The sequence below is a fragment of the Lissotriton helveticus genome, chromosome 9 (genome assembly GCF_964261635.1).
Source record: "Lissotriton helveticus chromosome 9, aLisHel1.1, whole genome shotgun sequence".
NCBI classification, from domain to species: domain Eukaryota; kingdom Metazoa; phylum Chordata; class Amphibia; order Caudata; family Salamandridae; genus Lissotriton; species Lissotriton helveticus.
Window position 1 is genome coordinate 1208125513 of NC_136070.1, and position 23516 is coordinate 1208149028.

General features: G+C 42.5%; 1 protein-coding gene across 1 annotated transcript in view; it reads left to right on the forward strand.

The window, feature by feature from the left end:
• The window catches only part of LMCD1 (LIM and cysteine rich domains 1), a 376850-nt gene that overhangs the window by 237446 nt on the left and 115888 nt on the right, over positions 1-23516 (forward strand). Inside the window, exon 4 of the mRNA XM_078661667.1 lies at positions 11965-12303. Coding sequence (XP_078517793.1) covers positions 11965-12303 — 339 coding nt within the window. The remainder of the gene's footprint in view (positions 1-11964; positions 12304-23516) is intronic.

Consider the following 23516-nt stretch of genomic DNA (forward strand, 5'->3'; position numbering starts at 1 on the left):
GCTCATCGCTGTACTTCCCTATTTTCACCTGTACCGGTTCTGTCAATTGGCTGGTTATTCTCCTGTTTGCGACCCCTACCACCTGTATGGTCTCTCCAGACATGGGCAGGTCTGGAACTGCAGCTGATCTGATCGTGGATCTAGTGGCTCCTGTGTCCACCAGAAATGTCGTAGGGCACCCTGCTACTTCTGCTTCCACATAGGGTCCCCTCTGATCTACCTCTAAGGCTGCCCCGAGGGTGCAGTCTTCTCTTTCCACTCTCTGTCCGGTTAATGGGTCCACATAATAGCATTCTTCCCCTTCCACAAACAGGGGCATTTGTCTATAGGTCTTACCCATACTCCCTACTCGAGGAGGTTGCGGGAACTGGGCTCGGGGAGGAGCCCCCCCCCCCTTTGAGCACCTTTCCTTGGTATGGCGTCGCCCCTCTCATAGGTGCGCTCTGGACCTCTTCCTCCTCTATCTCTTGCTCTCCTATCTCTACATTGTAAGGGCACTCGCGTTTCCAATGCCCCAACTCGTTGCACTGGTGGCACCTAGTCGTTTTCTTCAAGGTAGCTATGTCTATTCTGGGTCTAAAGGTGGAACTCTCCTCATTACCCTTGTTCTGACTGTACTGCTTCTTTCCTCCGGTACCTGTCCCTTGCTGCTGTTGCTGTTGGCCCCCCTTTCCTGCTGCCTGCATCTGTACCACCATCAGCTTTTCTTTTAGTTTCTTAGCCTTAGAGTCTATCTCATCACAGCAGTACCTGGCATATCTCAGTATTTCATCTAGGGGTTTAGTTTGCCAACAAATCGAGTGTTGCTGAATCATTAAACTAATATCCGGTCTCAGTCCCAGGACGAACTTGGACACAAATTGCCCTATGTCTTTTGGATCCATTACATCCAAGCCGCTATACTGTTTAAATGCCTTCAGCAATCTCTCGTAATATTCATGAACTGTCTCTTTGGGTTCCTGTCTTGTTCGATCTATTCTGACCCAATCTATGTCTTGCATTGGCACCTTCTCTTTCAGCCAAGTCATCACTCTCTCGTATTTTGCCATCACAATCTCGGACGGCCCATTAGTCTTGGCATCTCTCTCTGGCTCTGTTATGGGCCACTCAGCGCTAACCTTGCATGCTGTCCACAGGTCGCCTGGTACTACAATGTCAAACAGCGTGTTCAGATCTATCCAAAGGACCTTTGAGATTTTTACAAATCTCTCCACTTGCTTGTACCACTCCACTGGGCTTTCACGTAATTTGGGGAAAGAGGTGGTAAAAGCAGCTAAATCTCCCCTACTCCAAGGGACATGTACATAGTTCCCATTTGCCACTTCACGCAAAGGGTAAGCTTCTATTCCCTGCTGTCCTGGTGTCATACCAATCATGCTTCTCCTGCCGGTCCCTTTCTTGGACCACCTCTCTTCCCATTTATCTAGTGCTCTCCATGTCCTTATTCCAGTAATCAGTTCCCTTATGTGTGTTTTCAGCCCAATCGTTCTCCTCTCATCTAGGTCTCGATCTGAGTAATGTAGCCTGTGGTTACCCTGTAATGCCTTGGTTCTTGACAGATCCACCATATATTTGCCTGCTAGTTCGACTAACTTCTCATGGACTGCTCTCGCTTTTCGAGTAATGTCCTTTGCCATATACAGTATTTCATCCTGTTCATACATTTCCATTCTTTCTAAAGGCAGGGTACCATCTACCATGTCATCCAGATCTGACCTTAAACTGGAGACATCGAGTCTTTTGGCTTTTATCTCAGCTCGCAATATGTCTTTCGAAGGGGGTTCACTGGTCTCCCTACCATCCCAACTTCGAGCTCTGCGTTTGGGCTCGGGAGAGTTAATGGGTGGTCTCCCTCGCTCCCATCTCTCCAGGTCCCATGCTCGGCCATCCGATCTTGGAAGGTGATGGAACACGGGCCTGTTACCCCCACTCTCTCTCTGCCCACTCTCTTCTTCTTCTCTCCTCTCACCGCACATCTCTCTGTTATTTTCCCTCTGGTCGCTACACTCCCTTTGCCTCGTATCGCTCAGTATCCGATACGATCCTTCCTGGTTCCCCATATTCCCTGGGCTGCGCTCATTGCCGTCATCACAGGGACTATGGTGCGACCTCTCACAACTCCCATTCAGTTCTCTGGTGCCGGGCACACAGTGTGGACATTTAAAGCTGTTTCTGTACTCTTGCGCTCTCCTCTCCCCTTCACTGAGTATTGGGCGCGCCACCCCTTCACTCCCGGGGCCCCCGTTTTCCAGGTCTGTTCTACCTCCACTCCGGGCCCAATGGGTGACTCCCCTACTCCCTCTACAGTCCCACTCCGGGCTACTCTCCCCAGCCCCGCAGTGAGTCCGTGCTCTGCTGTCCTGACTTTCCCTTTCTGCTTCTGCAGCATTGATGCACTTTTGAGCCTTCACTGCCTCGTCCCACTGCTTCATGTACTCATTCAGCTCTTGAAAGGATTTTCGTCCAGATCCCCTCAAATCCATTGGCCATCTAGGGCCCCCAGGATCTCCTCCCGGGTCCCCTGCTGTGTGCATCGGTGTACTCCACTCTCTGGGTATCGGCATCTGACTTGGGGAATTAGTGGTATCGTTCCTCCTAGCCTTCTCTGCTCTTTCTCTGTCTTTCCGTACCCGTTCTTCCCCTCTTGCTCTTTCTTGGTCATATATCGATATTATAGGACCTATGGTAACAGGTACTTGTAGTGCATCTGGTAATGGGTAGGATGTGGCACTTTCCGTTTCCGGCGCTCTTTGTACCACAAACCTACCGACCACCTGCTGCACCTGACTAGGCTGGAGCAACTCTTTCTTTGGCTCAGGATCCCACTGTGAACTGGGAAGCGGTCTATGCTCTCCTGCAATGCCCCCCTTTTCTCCTTCAGTATTCTCGACCTCTCCCCCTGCTTTATTATATGGGGGTGGCCTGTCTGTCAGTAATCTGTTTATCAAGCTATCCTCTGTTTCGCTCTCATCATCTTCTTCTAGGGGGCTTTTATTTACTGGCGCCTCTAACACTGGGTACAGTTTATTTATTTCCAAATTATGCACTCTCCATCTTTTAGCATCCGCATCCCACCTGGCATCCTGTACTGCTCTTACCGATCGTTTCACCCTTTCTTGTCGTCTGTTCATATTCCTTTCATGCGCTGCCCTAAGCCATACATCGAGAGCTTCAAACTGGGTTGGTCTAGGCAAGGGTCTAATTGAGGTCATGACTGATTTTAATCGATGTAACACCTCTAATCTGAACGTCCCGTACTTCGGGAACGTCAGTTCCTCATTTCCTTCAGTAATCTTACTCCACTCTGATATCCACAGGATCGTATGCAACCCAACATTTACTGCCATATAACGAGCTGGCGTACCCTCCGGCGGGGCTTCTTCCCCTTCATACGATCCCCGCTTCTCTTTCTTAAACAACGCTTTCAACCATTTAAAACACTTCATAATTATGCGCACAAAATCCAGCCTCGCTACTCTGTTTACTTCCTGATGACAATCCACCAATCCTGTCGCGGCTTTGCTAGCTTGGCCTATCACAGCGCGGTCTTTCTCCTGTCGGCCAATCACGTCGCGACCCTGTGTGACGTGTTCGCTAGCTGGCCTATCACAGCGCGGTCTTTCTCCGGTCAGCCAATCTCTGCGCGACACCACCTGACGTCTCTTTTCTCCGCTTCGCAGCAGCACCCCTCCTTACTCAACTCGTCTCCCGGTTATGCATGCGTCCCATTCATACACCGAAAAATGACTACTTCCGACCAAGCGGTCACTTCTCTCGACTGTACGTCCACAGTCTATCTGTAATTGTCAACACAACTGACGAGATGTCTATCGTCCCTCTGATAGGTTGCTTACACACACAGTAACTTCCGACCAGCGTCCGTTACTCACGCACTCACTCTTACGTTCCCCCTATCTCGGTCTCTCGGGTGGTCAATGGTACCTCATGACCCCCTTCACACTAGTTGACAATTACTCTGGGTGTCCGATACACCCGAACCACTTAAGCTCTCCTTGAACTTAAGATTTCCACCGGTTGCGCGCGCTCACAACCTGTTCCACAGTCACTCTACAGACATTCAACTCCGCCAGACATTACAACATAGATACAATACAAAACACCGCAATCTAACACGCATAACCCTTTATACTCACTCTCAACCGATACTGCTGCTTTTTCTGTCTCACGTCATCCGGATCTTCATCTGCGGGCGGTTCTTCCGATCATCGATTTCTAGGGGCCTTGGGGTAAGCTAACCTGGCCTAGGTCACCGTCCTCAAGAAGGCAACCATCCTCTATAGCTACCAACTGAAAGGGCGAGATTTTGATCGATACCTTATATCTATTGATCCAAACCTCGATCTGGTCGACTAAACCTTTATTGCCTGTCTGTAAGGAAAGAAAGTGCACCTATTTCCAAGTTAGTTCACCCAAGAAAGGACTCTACTCTCAAAGATCACGGACAACTTCTAGTTTTCAAAAGTTTATTGTAAAGATATAATGAGCTGCAAATACAGGCATCTCAGAATGAGATTCACGAGATACACAGGTCCAATTACATACATGTGCTCTCGAAAAGCCCTCAGACGAGCGACAGAAATCACTAACACAAGTTCTAAAAATAGCAAAGCTATCAGCATAGACGCATATCTCTCCTTCATTTAGGTTGGAGGAAAAAAACACACAGGTTAGGCGTCCCTACCCTGTTCTAGATGGTATCCCTACTTAACCAAATCCCAACCTAACAAAGGTGTCAGCAGTGAATGACCCCCAAGGGAAGTCACTCACTCTAAGTCTCTTGGTGAAAACCTAAAGTTCTCCAGTCATGACCCCTCTCTGCCTACCCATCCACTCTCTTAGGGGTCCTCAGGTCTCTGCTCTAACTCCACCCAGGGGTGCTGTCCCTAATACAAAACAGTCAACAACCTTTGAGACGCCTCTTGTGGAACGCCCCTCACGTGGTGCAACTTCAGGCTTTTTCCATGATGCTTTGTATTGGGCCTCAGACGTTAGAGTTGACCTTGCTTCTCAGATTCTCCTCCGGCCCGCTGATACCCCTTAAACATTCCAAAACCCTCCTCCATGTCTGGGCCGTCTACTGAACAGACCTCTATTCATTCATTTATAATTGGATCCCCCCTTTCCTGTTGCAGACAGATATCTGCCGCCAAGAACCCAACTCTCATAAACTTCTAAAAAGGCTTGCAACATTTCTCAGCCCAGACATGTACGTGTAAATCAATGCTAAAACATTTCAGGCCTACAATATTTCTCATTATGATTATAGCATTCAACTTCTTCATTTAATTAAAACATGTTAATACTCTTATTCTATTATTAAGTAAACAATTCTATAAATCATGGCCTATTTAATGCAATGACCAAAAACCTTAAAACAATCTGTGTCGTGAAAAGAACCACCTTCCCTTTCCCTCCAGCTCTGGCCCTGAGGCCTACCACGTTCTGCGTTTTACCGCATACCATCTTATGTTTTAGCAGCTTCACGACATGGATTCAAAATAATCACGTCTAATAAAATCATATAATGTCACACATTTCTGTATTAGTTCCACACCTACTTAAATCTCTACATTAGCTATACATTTAGGATATAATTGCAGATACTATTAGCACTCATGGCATTTCTCATCATGACTTGTGCTTATTACAGGTAAGTGTGATGTACTCATACATTTATCAGTTTGCGCTCTCTCAGCTGCATGTTATTCCCCTAAAAGGCAGAACACGTGATACATATTTCACTTTATAAATTCCAAGAACCTCGTTACCGGATTTTATTGGGTACAATAATTATTACATCTGACCCAGGCTACTTGTAAGCCAGCCCTAAGTGTTTATTTAACAACATAAATATGTTTGAAGACACATGTGTGTACAAATGCACACAGACTGTGCTGTGTCTATATTCGGATTGCCTCTTTTTGGGCTTCCGAAGTATCTGCCCTGAGGTTGTGATGCTCCAGGGTGCAGAACCTCAGCACAAAAAGTCTGTGTGCCTTTTAGTGAATGCCTATGGTTGCATATGTAATCCCATTATTGTGTGTGTGCGACTGTGTGTGTGTTTAGTTGTGCTGGCAGATATGTTCCTGGATGGGTGAGAGAAGTGTCAATTAGAAGGGCTAAGACTGGATGGATGAGAAAGTAGTTAAATGAGTGCATGGTTATGTGAGTGGCGGAATGAATGAATAAATGGTTGAATGGGTGAGTGAAAGAATAATTGTATGAGTGAATGAATGAGTGGGTGAATGAATGGTTGAGGGAATGAGTGGGTAAATAGTTTGATGAAATTGGTAAACCAAATTTTCCACTTTGCTTGCTTAAGCACATTCAGCTGCTGAGATCTTTGCCCAATTACACATTCAGGAGACAGACTGGTAGTTACTGGATTTACTTATGTATCAATTGTATTTTTAGAAGTGTAAGTGCTTCCTATATTTGACAAAAAATACATTTGCAGATATGGGTCAAGAGGAATTGACTCAGATAAAAGGGCCAGGGCAAAATATTCAGAAACAAAGGCAGGCTGAGCATGCATAAATACCAAGGTTCAGGGTGTGCCTGCATTGCACAGCATGCCCAATATCATTGAAGCATGGCCTGCAGATGAACTTCTAGGACTTGAATCATCTGAAGAAGTGTGCAGAATGCCAGTCTGAAGAATCTTTCAGAACAGATATTGTACTGAATATAATTGCATTTATGTAGCGCTTATTACTTCTGATGAGACACTAACAGCCTGATTCATCATTCTACCATTTTGCGAGCCCCTAATAGCGAATCATAAGGAATCGCTATTAAGGACTTGCAAAACGGTATTCATGTAGGAATTGCAAAAAATATTGCGATTCCTACATGTTCCTTATTTGCGATTAGCAAATTGCTAATCGCAAATAAGGAATAACTCCCCATGCATTCCTATGGGCCTACAGGCCCATAGGAATGAATGGGGAGTTATTCTTTATTTGCGATTAGCAATTAGCTAATCGCAAATAAGGATGCGATTTCAAGGGTGCAGGGGTGTCCAAAGGACACCCTGTAGCACCCCTGAAATGTAATCTACATTGGTGTTGCGCACACACATGTCCAAAGGACATGTGTGTGTGTAACATGCAACTTAGAAAAATGCATTTAGATGCATTTTTCTAAGTTTTTGCTATTTACCGAGAGGCCTGACCTCTCGGTAAATAGCGGCCCAAAATTGCAATTTCGCAATTTTAAAATGATTCATGAATTGCATTTAAGGAATCTCAAAAAGAGATTCCTTAAATGCAATTCTTCGCAAATGTGCGAATTCTTTAATAGCGAATTTTGCATTTGGGATGATGAATCCCAAATGCAAAAATTGCACTCGCAAAAGGCAAGATTCTGAGAATCTTGCCCTTTGCGAGTGCAATTTAGCTTGATGAATCAGGCTGTTAAGCACTTTACAGTGAGTTGTGTGGTACTCTGAACCAAAGAGGTCTTTGGTTGTTGTTGGTCATTGGGATTAGTCTTTTGCTCTCAAGGAAACCTTCCATGCATTTATTCTACTTTCCTTGTGGTAGATTAGATTAATAAGAGTTAGATGTGAACATTAGTGGGGAGAATGTGAGTTCAAGCAAACCATTGGTGGGACGAATAGATAGACTTGTTAGGATTAGGTATTGTTAGGTTGCTGGGATATGCTTTTCCAAGAAGGAGAGGTTGGGATCCTTGAAATGAGGTTAGGGGGATTTGTAGAAATAAAACAAAGAGATTAAGTCAGATGAGCATGTGAATTGGAGACATGCAGAAATATATAATACATAAATCAAATTGTGCTGTTTTCAACTGAATAAAAGAAAAAAAGACTTTGGCTATAGCAAATCTGTTTCAGTAAGTGAATACAGCAATACAAAAGTCTATACCTTTTAAATATTAATTTTCTGTTACTTACCTTTCTGTCAAGTTGTTCTTGAGTTTCCAAGATGACTGTAGATTTTTAGTCACACGTATCGGTTCAAGTAGAGAACTTCAGAGACTGGAGACAAGCAGCTGAATGATGTCCTGCCGGCCCAAATCCTGTGGTACCAAAATATATTTTACACTTGTCGGTGGAGGTCCTGTGAGAACCAGATCAGATCCCTGATTTCTTTCATGTAGACACTGGAAGTCAGTGTACCTTCCTACGAGCTAGAGAACAATGTGCTCTCCTCTAGGAATTATCACTGACATATTAATGTGTCTGTCAGACTGGGTAGAGTGAAATATGCCACCCAATGTTTTGACTGATGGCTGAAGAGAGATGGTGAAGTGATGAAGTTTGATCCAGTGGTGAAACTTTTGCATGGAGCCTTGTACGTGGAATTTGTTACGGGTCCCATTTCAACTCTACCATGGACGTCATTTAGGGGTTGGCAGGAGTTGTGGCTGTGACCCTGGCTTCCCTGATGCGTCCCCGGGAATTTGCTATATGACCCCTGGCTTCCACATGTCAAAATCAGTGCCAAGAACTTATGGACAGGTCACTCTTGTGCCCTTTTTTATTATAATAACAGGGAATAATAATCTATTATTCACTATTAGTGTAATAGACATTTGAACAACAGAACCCGTAATAAGACCTGCAGTGGCAGCTGGGGTAGGTAAAAACATGATTTTAAATGTATGCTGTGTGCGTGGTTGTAGTTCAAAGTATTTTGGTGACTGTCAATATGTGTGGGCATCTACATCTTGGTGAGCATGAGGGAGTGAAAGTTAATAAAAGTCACTGACAGGTATTGAGTGAGAAAGAGTGTGAATGGATGTCAGTAAATTAGTATGACTGAGTCAGAGTGGGTGACAGTGAGTAAGTGAGTGTAAGAGTGACAGCAAGTGGGTGATAGTGGGTGACTGTGAGTGAATAAAAATGAACATGAGGGGGTCTTGGAAAGTCTGAGAGGGAATGAGTGAGTCAGAGTGACTGACAATAAGCTAAAAGGAGTTAGATTAAAAATGAGCACAAGTGAGTGTAAATGAGAAAGTATGGGTGAGTGAGAGTGAGAATAAATGTGAGTGAATGCAATTGACAATGAGTGACCATGAATAAATGAGTTAGAGTAAGTGTGAGTGATTGGAGGTGTGGGAGGGATATTGAGATTGAGTGCAAGTGATGTGACTGTGTAAGTGTGAGTGAGTCAGAGTAAGAATGAGTCTAAGTGTGAGTGAGCGAGAATGTCCGAGTGATAGTGTGTGAGAGTAAGAGTGTGAATGAATGAGTGTGATTAAGTGGGAGTTAGTGAATACACACATGCGTGATATGAATGTGGTGTTATGCTTTCAAGTATGCTATTAGCCCTGGCATGCTGAAGTTAATTTGTGGCTTATAGAGACTTCTATGGCAAAATAATAGCACTCGCATCCTGGAGGCAGTTCTTCATGTGAAATGCACCTGTGAAAAAATACTGGCACAGGCATACTGGAAGTTATGTTTAGGATACCCAGGGTAAAATCCTGGTACTGGCATGCTAAAGGTAATTCTTGGCCTAAGGTGCCCCTATGGAAAAATGCTGGTACTGACATACCTAAGAAAACCCCTGGCATGGGGGCATATGATGTCACTTCCTGTGATGTCATTAAGGTCAAATGGCATATGATATCATACCCCTTGCATTTTGGTGAACCGATCTCCATGTTAAGGAATGTGTATGAATGAAGGCAATGTCCTTTTTCAGGAAGTGAATATGTTTAAAAGTGCCTGGGTGCTATCTGCATCATTATGGAATGATACTTCAACCACCATTGTTCATGTAATTGTAAGACCTAAATGTTGAAAAGTGCAGTCTTGAATGTGATTCCTTGTGGCTAAAGGATCAAGTAGTCCTAGGGGAAAAGGCAAAGCCTACTATGTTAGCTGTATTTATGAGGTGTGAAGTTAAAGGGTGTCAGGTGTGTGTCATTTGGGTCATGTGTTTAGTTTTTCTTATTCCATTCCTTTCAGATATCTTCATCTTTGAGGCTGAGGTCACCATCTCCTTGGCAGAGGTTCCATTCTGCATGTAGAGACTCAAGTAGAGAGACCATAAGACTTAGCCACAAAGTTTTTTATAATAACTTTATGGTCATAAGTACCACGGTATGAGGCTCCACACTCTGATAGTAGGTCTGCACCTAGGTGTAAATCTACAGCAGAAACAGTGAACATCAAAACAAACTGTAGACTTACGCCTACGCATATTAATAAATGGACTGGTGAAGAAATATACATGTGTATATATATCTTTGTGATATATGGCCCTTATATTAAAAATACATACGAAACAAATGTTTTCTGTCTCAGAGCTATGGTGACATTTACAGTTGTCTTTTTGGTTCATGATGTCACCAGAGCACCACAAAGGCAATAAAGGACATGATATTTGAGGACGTTTTTTTTATTTTTTTATTTCTCAAATTGCTTTTTAAAATGGAGGCTTGTCATGGAAGCCACTTTTTAATGTTGAATTATGAAAGTTATATTGAGCACATGATGTGCATTTGCATATGATGTGATGCAGCGGTCCCCAAACTGTGGTCCGCAGACCCCAAGGGGTCCGTGAAGCAAATAATCACTACAACGTTCCTTATATAACTAGCAATTTTCAGGCAACAATAAAAGTGTCAAGATAACTCCGGTGATTAATGTACCTGCTGGAGAGAGATGGGTGCTTTGGCTCATCTATGATAGTGAGATGGTTAATATGCCCGCTGCAAAAGATTGTGTACCATACGTTTTACAGAACAGTATTTTATGTGAATAGCTCAGTAGGTTACTGCTTTTGTCACAGAGATTCTTTGGCTACCGTGCAGTTCATAAATTACAATTGTAATCTAGACAAGTGAGCTATGAACTGCCATCAAAGAGCTGCTATACAAACTGCATGGTACAAGTTAGTAAGTTATGGTTTCTCCCAGTCTTTCAATATCCTGATGCTGCTAAAAAAGGTTTGTTTGGGTAGAAATACATTCTTATTATTAAAGTCAATGCTAAACACCGAGTTTGTAAGGTGAATCCTGAGTTTGTGCTTCTCCAGATCAAGCACTCATAAAAAATGCCTCCCAGTATGGATGACATGTAAATCCTACACCTTGTAATCCACTATGCCTTATGTAACATTTTCTATGCACTGATTTACACATGTATGATTCATTCTCTCTGTATGTGTGTGATGTAAAGTGCTTTGACCCCCTACACTGGTGTAAGAGGTGCTATACAACAAATGAAATTGAGGGCTATGGTGAGATGAGAGGCACTGTTGGAGGGTGATAGTGAGACAATCATCGACGAGCACCAAAAAAGATTGTCATATCCTGGTGCACAGTAAGGTCATCATATAAGATGCTTTAAAAGCTAATCCAATTAAATATAGAATGATAAATGTGTTGTAGAATGCTCAATTGTTCTCCGAATTTTCTTGGGGGGGGAGAGTCCTCCAACGCTCCCCTTTGCATATTTGTTCATGCTTGAAATTTAAAACGGACAAATTGCTTGGGGGTCCCAAGTTTCCAGTAGTAACTCAGTGGGTGATTCTCAGGAGTCAAAAGGTTGGGAACCACAGCTGTGATGAATGAAAACATATGCAATCGCATGGTACTATAGATGAATGAATGTTTAAGGTTCTATTTATGTGTATTGGACTTTTAACATGAGAACCATTATAAGGGATGCCATGAAAATGAGTAAAATTTCACTGTGTAAGGTAATCTTTTTAGAATAAGATGCATTGTGCAGCAAACACCCATTAAAGTTGAATGATTACTTAAAGGCTTTCTATGACAACAATGATTTTGGAATCAGTGGGAATGTGTGAAAAACGGCCGCATTGTGGTATAGGGGTCAGTAATATAGACATAAATTGAAATCATTGGCTGTAAATTAACCTAGAAATCAAAGAGATGAGAGCATGGAGCTCCTGCCTCAGTACTGCAAACAAATTGATCTCTATGTCTTCTTTCCTTTTCTTACAGGCAACCAGATACATGGAGCTCATACCTAAAGACATGCAGCCTTTGGCAGGCACCAAGGGGGCTTACTTCCGTCGCAGGCAACTCGCCAGACAGCTTCCAATTTATGATCAGGACCCTTCCTACTGCCACAACTTATCAGAGAGTGAATGGAAGTCAATGGAAGAGTTTGTAAAAACATTTAAAAGCGAAGCCATGGGAGTTGGAGAGGTAGCACATCCAGGTCAAAGCCCCCATCCGAAGGAAGCAGGGAAGGAGCAGGAGAAAGATTCTTCAACCAGCAGCAAAACAGCGGATTCCACCAATGGCACTGGGACCGACACACAAGAGAAGGGGGAATATGTGAGTACAGGACAGTCTTTGCTCTTCCAGAATAACATCACCTGGTTCATGACATCTATGTTACAAAATGAACCCGAGGGCCTGGGGTTAGATACTTTCAAGGTCATTCTAAATATCCTTCATCAATCTTGACCTTATCTCACCACAGTGGTATAGTTTGGATTGTGGCGTGAGAGAGTGTTTTAATGAGGGAGGTCTGGGTGGCATAACACCAGGTACAGGTTATTTTTAAACAATCAGCTGGGGTCAGGAGGGTGTTTTATGGGTGACATTGCAGGGTACCAGGACACCAGGTCTATTGTATGTTTTTGGTAGAGCAGTGTTTCTATCAGGTGAGTGACATGACATCTCGTCAATGTGTTTTAAAGTGTTTTTAAAACTACATTTGGTTGCAATGGGCTGGAAGAGCTGCAGACATTATGCACATGAATTCTCCATGACTCCTCTTCCTCTGCACAGAATGAGACTTATTCATTGTATCAGCTGCACAAGAAAAAAAGATTCGCGAGCCATAACTAACCTTACATTGGGTAGCTCTCATTAACAAGGATCTATACATCATAGTTACATCAACTCGACAACTCAACTGTTACTTTTGTTATTTATTTGATGTACTTGGAACCTCTTGGTTGGTAACAACTGCACTATTGACAATCACCCATCTCTAATTCGATATGGAGGTAATAATAATGTTGGTGTCGTTTCCCAGAGTCTGTAGAACAGTGGCAGACTCAGGGACGGGGAGTAACCCAATCCATACATATGTGTAATAGTTCAGCTCCGGCAACGCACATGAAGCAGGGACCATCCAGAAGCAAACATGGCTGCAAATGGATTAAAGATAAAACAAAAATGTCCAAAAATAGGAGAAAAGCTTACTTGGGAATTGAAATTCTCTAACAAGTTGAATTTCAGTCTGTTAGAAATGGGGTTTCTGGTTGGCTGAGGCATGTATCCAAGCCAGCAGAATCTACCACTCTAGCAGGGGTAAGCTACATACACATCTTGGATAACCTGTGCTCACCTTCTGGTAGCTTGTCATACAGCAGGCATGTCAAAAAAAGAAATGTGTAAAGTATTTGTGCAGCACCCGCACACAGTAACACAAGAACTACACCACAAAAAGACTCCAAACAGGTTTATAAAAGTAGATTTTTATATTATGAGCATATTAAGGCAAACACAATAAAAATCCAATGTATACTTTTCAAAATATGAGCGCTCAAAGTATGCAGGTAAAAATACAGTGCTTAAAGTTCTGAGTGCTGAAAGAATACTTGCGGCTTTGTAGGTTTGTAGGTTATTAACGGTCACATCGACTGGGTCGCATTAAGTTCGATCCAAGCAGAGGATCGTTAGATATGTGACTGAAAAATAGTACCTGTTAATTAGTGCCCAACAATCAAGAGCACGGAAGATCCTTAACAGGTCCCCAGAGAACAGTACACTGAGTAAGATTCATCCCCCCCTGCGAGGAGCTCAGGACAGCTGACATGGACCACATGGCCCGTTCTCACACAGTAACTGCTCGTATGAGGCAGCTGGGTTGGGGGAGAGGCATTGATGAACTCGGGGATGGAGCTTTCAAGGCTACAACCTCCACTCTCAGGTGAGTGCTGGGGCTTCGATGAGTCATGCTGACCCAGTTTTCAGGTGGCGCGGAACATCAAGAGCAGCTGCGATGGCCTTTCCCCAGCAGAGTAATTGGCAGGGCAAGACGTTGCCCAGACTAGATTCCAGCACAGAAATGCGGTTGTTTGGAATAACACACTGCCACCAATCTGGACTCTGCCACACTCGCAAGGGAAGTGTTTGTTGAAGTAAACATGGAGCACTGAGCCCAGCTGGTGATCGGGCAAGCACTGAGTTTCACTATTAGGATTTGTTGTTGATGCAGAGTGGCGTGCTGATTGTCAAAGCATGGGACGTTTCTCTTGTGCACATGATGCACTGGTTCTCATGGCACAGGCTTCTGCAGTAGTGTAGTAAAAGTGACCACAAAGCCTTTGATGTCCCTGCGACTTCAAGAACAGGGGGCAAGCCAACAAGACATTGGAAAGCACTTTAAATGTACCACAGCAAAAAGGTATCAAAGTGGCAGTACCTCCTTCAGCACAGCAAGCAGCAAGCAGCAGGCTAACACAGCAGTGCAGTTAGCAGAGTGGCAGTCCATCCTGGCAGCACAGCAGTCCTTTAGGCAATGTGTAGCGGTAGATCAAGCAGTGTCTGGTTACATGTCCAAAGAGTGTCATCCTTAGGGGGGTCAGAGACCCAGTACTTATACCCAAAAGTGCCTTTGATTTAGGGGTGACTTCAAAGGAGCTCACTGAGGTGCACAACGATCCCTTTCAACCCAGTCCTGTTTGCCAGCCAATCTGTAGGGGGTAATCACCCCTTTGTATGTGGACAGGACACTACCTATTGAAGTGTAAGCGTCAGCCCTTCCCATTCCTCCCTGCTCAGGGAGAGCCATCAGAATGCAGATGTAGGCAGATGAAGTTGAGAGTCCTGTGTTGTGGCTGTCCAGAGGGTGTTGTACGGTTTCCAATTTCCAGTAGGAACTGCACATTTGTTTGGCAATGTAAACATTAGGATTGGTGCCTGCCAGACTGATTCTATGCACACCCTCATGATATGTTGTCCTCTATGCCAGCTAGCTCACAGTCATTCATGCTGTCTCAGGGAGATACAAAAAAAAATACCAAAAGTTTTTTTATATTAATTGAAACATCATGCTTCTTGCATAAAATATATGCATTGCAATGATCAATAGACAGAAACAGATAAAAGTGATTAGTAATATGAGGACGGTGAAGAAAATTAACAATTCCACCATCATGCTAAAACAGTATATATAGAATATGTGATATTTCTCAACAAAATGCAACAAAAAATGTATTAATATATAATAACAATAAAAACAATACTCAAATATTAATTAAATACTTCATTAAAAAAATATATATATCTACACATTTCACCACTTTAAGAATAATTATAAAATAATAAATGTATTAATAAACTTAAGTATAACTTACCTTATATGTAGTAAAGACATACATTCTAATGGTCAATGTATTGTAAATAGTATGCGTTGTCAAAACATGTGTTGTAATGTATGATGTGTTGTAATGGCCTGCGGGTTGAAAGCATGCATTGTAAAAAATGTGTTGTAATTGATATTTATCGTGTATATATGCTGGCATAAAAGTACTGAGCATAGTGTCCTCCTACTATGTGTTCCCAAATCTTGGGTGTGTGATTGATCTGCGAAGAATCCCCTATTGGATAATCTTTACTCGAAGGCAAGGTGTGTAGGTCCCTGTCTTGTTTACAGGTTGGGCATCCTTCCTCACAGAGGGCAAAACAGAAACCAGCAAAGCCGAAACACCAACACAGCAACAATGCCACAAGTGACAGCTGAGTGCGCCTATAATTTGAGCATGGAAGTGTGTGTGTATTTACAGCAATAGCATCCATGCTTCTGTGTTGATGCTTCAGCTGAGCTGACATTGTTTATTGTCTCTTTGATAGCAACGTCACCTCGTGAACGAAATAACAAATGACATTTGCACAATGAGTGTCAAGGCCTTGTACGTAATGTTCAAGGTGTTGTGATAGTGTACTTGCGAGGTAGTTTTGTAAGCATTGTGGTTTCGGAAAAACTAACCCTGCACTGTCATGCAAGCAAATGTGTGTCAAAAGTCATCGTGTGAAAGAGAAGGCGAATTACAAAAGCCAAACTGAGCCACATGACAAGGGAATGCGCAAATATTGTTATCGCCCAGCCCAGATGTGTATTGGAGACAGGCTGTGAGGCACACAGAGCAGTAAGTGCAGAGAAATGTCCAATTTATAAAAGTGGTATTTCTAAACTAGTAATGTTAAATCCAACTTTACCGGTAAGGAGAATTTATCATTACCAATCCAAAGATATAAAACATGAAAAAGCTGCTCCTTTCTGATCAGGATTTGCTACTTAAAAAGGTATAAGGGAATTCCGAATGCTAACGTATGAGAGGGGCAGGCTTCACAGTGGCCTCATAGTTGTGAAAACAAATTTACCTGTTTGTCACTATCTGGTCAAATAAAGCATCACAGTACATTTCCAACCTTTTACTTACATAGCGCCCTCCCCTTAAGAGTTAACTAGGGTCTACCTTAGGAGTGACTTATATGTAATAAAAGGAGAGTTTAAGACTTGGAAAGTAGTTTTAAATGCCAAGTTGAAGTGGCGGTAAATGATAATCACAGGCATTGCAGTAGCAGGCCTGAGACAGATCTAGAAAGGCTACTTCTGTGAGTGCCACAAGTAGTGCTGCAGCCCACTAGTAGCATTTAACTTACAGGCCCTGAGTATATGGTAAGCCTCTTTACATGCACTTTAGCAACTGTCAGCAATGGTAAAGTGCCCAGAGTACCAAAACCAACAAAAAGAGAAGGAGGAAAGCAAAACATTTGAGGTGACCGTTCAGAGAGGGCCATTTTCCGACACAGTCTAAATGGAAGGGATAGAAAAATGTTCCCTCTAAAAAAATGTAAGACCAAATGTTTAATTGGAAGTCCTCAGTACATAAAAGAAAACACTCCCATTGGCCCAGTACAGAGGCATTTGTTTTTCCTACCAGTGGTCTTCAAATGTTGTGTGATCAATCACTGCACTTTCTCTTAATAAATTAATCAGGGACCCACCCACAGATACTGCTCTTTAACCTAATAAATTAGTAAGGGACCACCCACAAAATACATTGATAGTGTTTTTTTTAGAATTGTTATGGAAATGCAAAATTTTTCCGGTGCACTCAAAAAAGAGGATTGTGATCATGTCCCACAAGAAATGTAGAAAGACTATTACTCAATACTGCTTTCCAGTTTATTTTAATGAATACATGCTGTGTAAAACATTTCAAGTGAAAACAGAGAATGGCATCAGGACAGAAAAGTCCAAAAACTATGCTTTGTATGTTTCTTTCCTTTAATATTTCTGTACATGAAACATGATATATAATGTGCACTGAGGGATTTGAAGCATCCAAGAAACCTTTTGTGGTGGAGGAGGAGGAACAGGTCGAAATTTATTTCCCAAGAAATATTGACCAAACTTGATGTCCATGGCTAACTTTCATTTTCTGACAATGACTTGTTTACGATTCAAACCATTCCAATGTTGTTCACTTTTCCCTAATGGAAGCATATTTTGTCATGTCCATTTCCATTTTGCTATCGGTTTACAGAGATACTTTTGCCTTGCTTCAGCCAAGCATCATCCACATTCCCTTGAGAAACCCTTTGCACCTCCCAGAATCCCACCCAATAATGTGAAGGCTACTCTGCTATGCTCTTGTGATAGACTTTAAAGAATGTAGGGCTCAATTCACAAAGTAATCTGAGACAAAATCCTAACTTTACGACTTTTGGTATTCACGGAAGGCATTTAGGAGTACTAAAGTTAGGATTTTGTCTCAGTCAATCTTAAGTTTTAGTCTTAAATTAAACTTAAGACAAACTTAAGTTTAACTGAGACAAAATCCTAACTTTACCACTAGGATTTTGTGTTAGTTAAACTTAAGTTTGTCTTAAGTTTAACTTAAGACCTTAAGTCGTAAAGTTAGGATTTTGTCTCAAATTACTTTTGTGAATCAGGCCCACTGTCTTTCACTGTACCCCAAGAAAGTAGGCAACATCAACTTTCAAAAGAAGCCCTAACACCTGCCTTTCGTGGTTTCTCTGTGCCAAGGTGAAGTTGGCACAATGGGTGAAGACTGAGTTAAATCTGGCTTCAGGGCTCCATGGTTTCAGTTTGCTGGTAGGCACATGAAGGCAAGGCGCGCAGGTCACCCGACTATAATAATTTTACCATATGACATTTGGGCCCAGAAATTCAATTTACCTTATTTATTGATCGGGTAACCTACACTCTACTACCAGTAACCCAGTTAATTCCTGTTTTATTTCCAATGTACCCGATTTACCAATCCTCGTCACGGGTACCTATGATCACAATGGATCAGGGAGCTAGCTGTAAAAGATAAACAGTTCACCAAAATACAATAACATTTATTATATTTACACTCTTTATAATAACCACAGACTCAGGAAGTTTTGAAAACCTTTATCTAGTCTTCATCAAGATCAGAAAGCAAGAAATTCACAGTGAGTAGACTATCAATAACCAAGATCATAAAAAGTGAACCATTTAGAAGTCTAAAGGGAAGGTAAGAACAGGGAACATTCTATAATAAACTCGTAGAAGTTTAATTAGGGAAGTGGTTCTAAAGGACGGGAACATAAGGAGCATACTAAATAGTCACAGTTTATGGTTTCCTACAGGATGGGTAAGAAAAGGGAACACGCTAAAATTCAGAAATGACTTTTCGGGCTCAGTAAAGGTAAAGTAAAGAGAAGGAACATCTATTTTATTCGGAGACAGTACTTTAATATTCAACCTATAAGGTAAGGGAAAAATGGAACATGCTAATAAAAGGCACTTTCACGATTTCAGAAATTGTCAGAAAGGGAAAGGTAAGAAAAGGAACATATGCAATTACGATTTTAGCAAGATTTCAGTAAAGGATAAAGAGAAAGGACGCAAGTGTGTTTCCCTCACAGATTTATATTTACCTAGAACAGTGTGGAGACCAACCCTGGCCACGGGTCAGTTAAGGACAGAAGGAACCCCAAGGACTGCAGTCGCCAGTAGGCCAGCAGGTGCAGAATGGAAGCCCAGGACAAGAAAACCAGATTAGGATCAGGACAGGACCACCAAAGTTGAGACCAGTACCCGCAGTTCAGTTGCAACGCCTGCACTACCCCTTCTCTGTAGCTATCAGTCAAAACCCCGATTGGGTTCTCGAATTCCCCAGCAAAGTGCTTCGCCAGCACTTAAGGTTCTCAAAACCCAGAATGGGTCTGTGAGTCAGTCTGACAGAGTGCTCCCCAGCACCTCTGTTTCTCGATCAGCTATTGAGTGCGTTGGGTCAGTGACAGGTCAGCTATTCAGACAAGTTGGACAATTTCCCTAGCTAAACCCAGGCTAGTTATACTGTTTTCGGGTCAGTGTACCACCCCCCAAATGTTGCAAGTGTAAGAATCCCTAATTTCGATTGGTCAAAAGAAAGGACAGGTCATCACACCAACTAGGATTTGACTTTCTCAAGCCCTAATTTACATCTTTTGGGACCGCCCTTTGAATTTGGGGTTCCCATGACATGCTTTCTACACAAAACAATGGTGAGTCTAACAAATATTACAATGTATTTCATTTAATACAATTCAGCTTCTTCTACTAGGCGAAGGTGCATCTTCCCAGGCACATCTTGGCTGAGACCTCTGGGTTGGCGCCCGTTCAATGTCACAGAGTTCATCCTCTGGTGAAAGACTGTCATGCGCAGAAAGGCAGTTCAACATGGAGTATTCCCATCCCTCAGGCCCAAGGATTACGATACATAAAAAGTAAAGGAAAGCAATTTAGAACACAGGAATAAATGATTTCACTGTATACCAGGAATACCTATATAACTCCCATTACTTTATAATAACTATAGCATTAGGATTACTGCATGACAAACAGTAAAGCGAAAGCAACAATACAAGCATCAGGCATGTGAGGACACAAAGCGTCCACCTTAAGTCTAGTGCGCAAGTGCAAAAGATTTCCCACCAGAAATGCGAGTACGTCACGTCACGTGAGTGTGACCGACGCATGAGCAGAAGAAATTCCCACGTAGCAGCAGCCATTTTAGGTTGCAAGCGTATTAGGTTTAGTAAACACATATGCAAGCGTCTCTGGGACACCCAAATGTAAGAATAAAGGGGAAATTAATAAGACAAACAGGTTGATTTAGTTCATTAAGGTTATTCGAGGTTCTTGAATTCAAGCAAGTCGCTGTACGTGCGAATCCTTGCTCCATCAGGCACATGAAGGCAAGGGGGCTGGCAGCCCAAGGGAATCACGTTTTTTAAACAGTTGTGTTTCTATTGGCCAATGTGTCTTGAGTAGGTTGCATTGCATCAATGCGAATATTTCCCTAAGGTATCCTAAACTTGTCTTAATACCAAAGTGATCACACAAACCTATGTAATAGTTTGTTTCAGGCCACTTTTAAGTTTTGCAGGCTACTTTTTATAATTTCCGATTTTTAAACGTTTGTGCTTAATGAAAATATTATCTGCATCCTATACTCTCATTCTCACTGCACTTCAAAAAGGAAACCACTGGCTCAGATGGGATTTGAAATAGGCAAGGCTTCTTTCGTCAAAGCAGGTATACAAACATTGTCATCTTCCCATTTAAGGCTAGGAGCTCATCCTAGACACGGACATGCACATCTAGTGGATTCATCCCAAGAGGAGCCATCACAATATTCAAGGGGAGTCACAATAGCTGTTGTATATTTACTGAACGTTTGCTTTTAGGTAATATGTTACAACCGTAAAATGCATACTTACAAACATCATCTTTCTCTATCTAATGTGTTATTCTCTGCAGAGGTTTCATGCATCTTTGACATTTTACAGAGGTACCTGCCACTACTGGGGAAAAACATTTTATATTTTAATTAAAGATGGAGGGGTATTGCATCATGTATAGCCCCAAACCCAGCTATTCACAATACTATAGGTATTTTGCTATTTACTGGCCCCATTTTTCAATTCTGTAATGCCTTTCCGAATTACAAAATGGGTTTGCTGGATCATTGTAAATCCCAATTAAGAAGGGGGATCAAAGGGGTATTTGCTCCCAATTTGAATCACAATTAACAGTAGCGGCTTGCCCTCTGCCAAAGTGGCGGGCGGGCCGGAGGAGGGAGGTTGGGAGGGGATGTTCGGGGAGCGAAATAAAAGTAAGTAAATAAAAAATGTACCTTATCGCCGCCACAGGTTTCCCCACATTGCACTCTTCCTGCTTCTGGCCCTGGGCACAGGCTCGCAGCTTGCCCTACTGCCAATCCTGAAGCTGCTCTCACATGAGAGCAGCTTCAGGATTGGCCTGAGCGCCGGCAACTTGTGCTCCCAGGCAGACTGGGAGCCTGTACCTGCTTTCTCTCCAGCCCCAGCAACGTAGCTGCAGCCAAACTGCACGGGAGGATATTTATTGGGATTCGAGGCTTTGGGGCCCTTCCTTGATAACCCATCACTATTTTAGATCTGTCTGGTCCAAGGTTCCTTGCACTCAGGAATGTAGGCCTTCTAGTACCAATGCTGGATTGCACTAGAATATCGAGCATAGGAATATTGTGATACCTACATATCGCAGACAGAATATCGATGGACAAAATATCGAAAGGTAAGTGCATACATAGTAAGTATAGATTTACTATTCCTAACTTCACATCATTAAACTTGAAAAAAAAAAAAAATATATATATATATATATATATATATATATATATATATATATATATATATATATTGTGTGAGCAAGGCAGGAAGTGCCAAAACGCGTAGCAGTGGAGACTTCAATAAACACAAAACAGATTGTTTGACTCAGCTCCTGTGTCAGTGTCCTATTATTTAACAAAGGAGTCTCGGAGTGTATATACATATAAGACAAAACCCACAAGGATCTAAATCAGTGGAGACAAATGGGTTTATTGAGCAAACAAGAACATGCTTTCCTGAAAAATGAATTCCCTGTCACACCTTTCTTCTACCTAATTCCAAAAATCCACAAACTTATATCTCCGGTACCAGGGCGACCCATCATTTCTGCCCAGGGGAGTTTGTTAGAATCTATCTCCAGATATGTGGATGAATTCTTGCATGAATATGTAGAGGCCTTGCCATCTTTCATCAAGGACACTGGCCATTTCCTGTCTAAAATTAATGGCATCAATTGGAAGGGCGACTATGTACTCATCGCTTTAGACATTAATTCATTATACACTAGTATCTCCCATGCGGATGGACTGAATGCAGTTGGATACTATTTGAGCAAACGTAGTATCTCTTACAGTCATCATAGTACTATGTTGTTGAAAATGTTAGAACTGTGTCTCAATAATAATTTCTTTCTGTATAACAGGGAGGTTTATCAGCAATTGAGAGGAGTGGCAATGGGGGCATGCTTCTCTCCTACCTATGCATGTTTACATGTAGGGTGGTGGGAGGAGCATGTCCTCAAAAGCACACTCGATGAATTTTTCCCTAATTGTATGATACACTACTGGAGATTTATTGATGACATCTGCATGATTTGGAGGGGTTCAGTGGAATCAGCGAATGAATTTGTCGACAAGATCAATTGTAATAGTCTGAACCTATGTTTCACCTCCCAGATCAGTACACATCTCATTCAATTTCTTGATGTGGAGATCTACATAGGGGAGGGGAGGCTCCATACCCGCTTGCACAGGAAAACCACAGCGGGCAATGCTATTTTGCATGCTAGTAGCTCCCATCCAAACCATCTAATTAGAAGCATCCCCTATGGGGAGTTTCTAAGGATGAGGAGGATCTGTAGCACCGCAGCAGATCTTGAGCACTGTCAAAATGAAGCCTTTGTAAGATTTCAGGCTAGAGGGTATGATACTTCCCTGTTGTTAAATGCTAAGGAAAAAGCCAATTGTTTGGACAGGGAGGCTTACCTCTCCTCAATCAACATTGATTTGACTACAAGCCCAGATAACATGGAGGTTGAGACAGGAAGTAGGGACATCGGTCTCATTACCACATTCAATGATGAGCATAAAAAGGTGAGGGGGATTTTGAAAAAGCATTGGCCACTATTAAAAACTGATATCACCATAGCTCCTTTAGTATCAGAAGAGCCTTCAGTGGTCTTTAGAAGAGCCCCGTCCATGAGGGACGTTTTGGTTAAATCCAGTCCTGAGGTGATAACTAAATCCCATCGGATTTCCAATAAGTGTGGCTTTTTTAAATGCATCTCGTGCAGAGCCTGCAAGTTCGGCGTGAATACCAGTGAGTATCTGTCGGCTTTTGATCCCAATCCCATTAAGATCAAAGAACACTTCACCTGCCGTACTGAGTTTGCGGTTTATGTGCTCCAGTGTACCTGTGGGCTCAGGTACGTGAGGAGCACCAAGCTACAGGCCTTCAATCGCATCCTTCAGCATCTTCGTGCCGTGGTAAATTCAGATGTCAACTATCCTGTCGCCCGGCATTTTGAATTAATCCACAATAAGAATCTCAATGACTTGAGGTATTTTATCATTGATGCCGTGCCCAAGAATATCCGGGGGGGCAATAGGGAG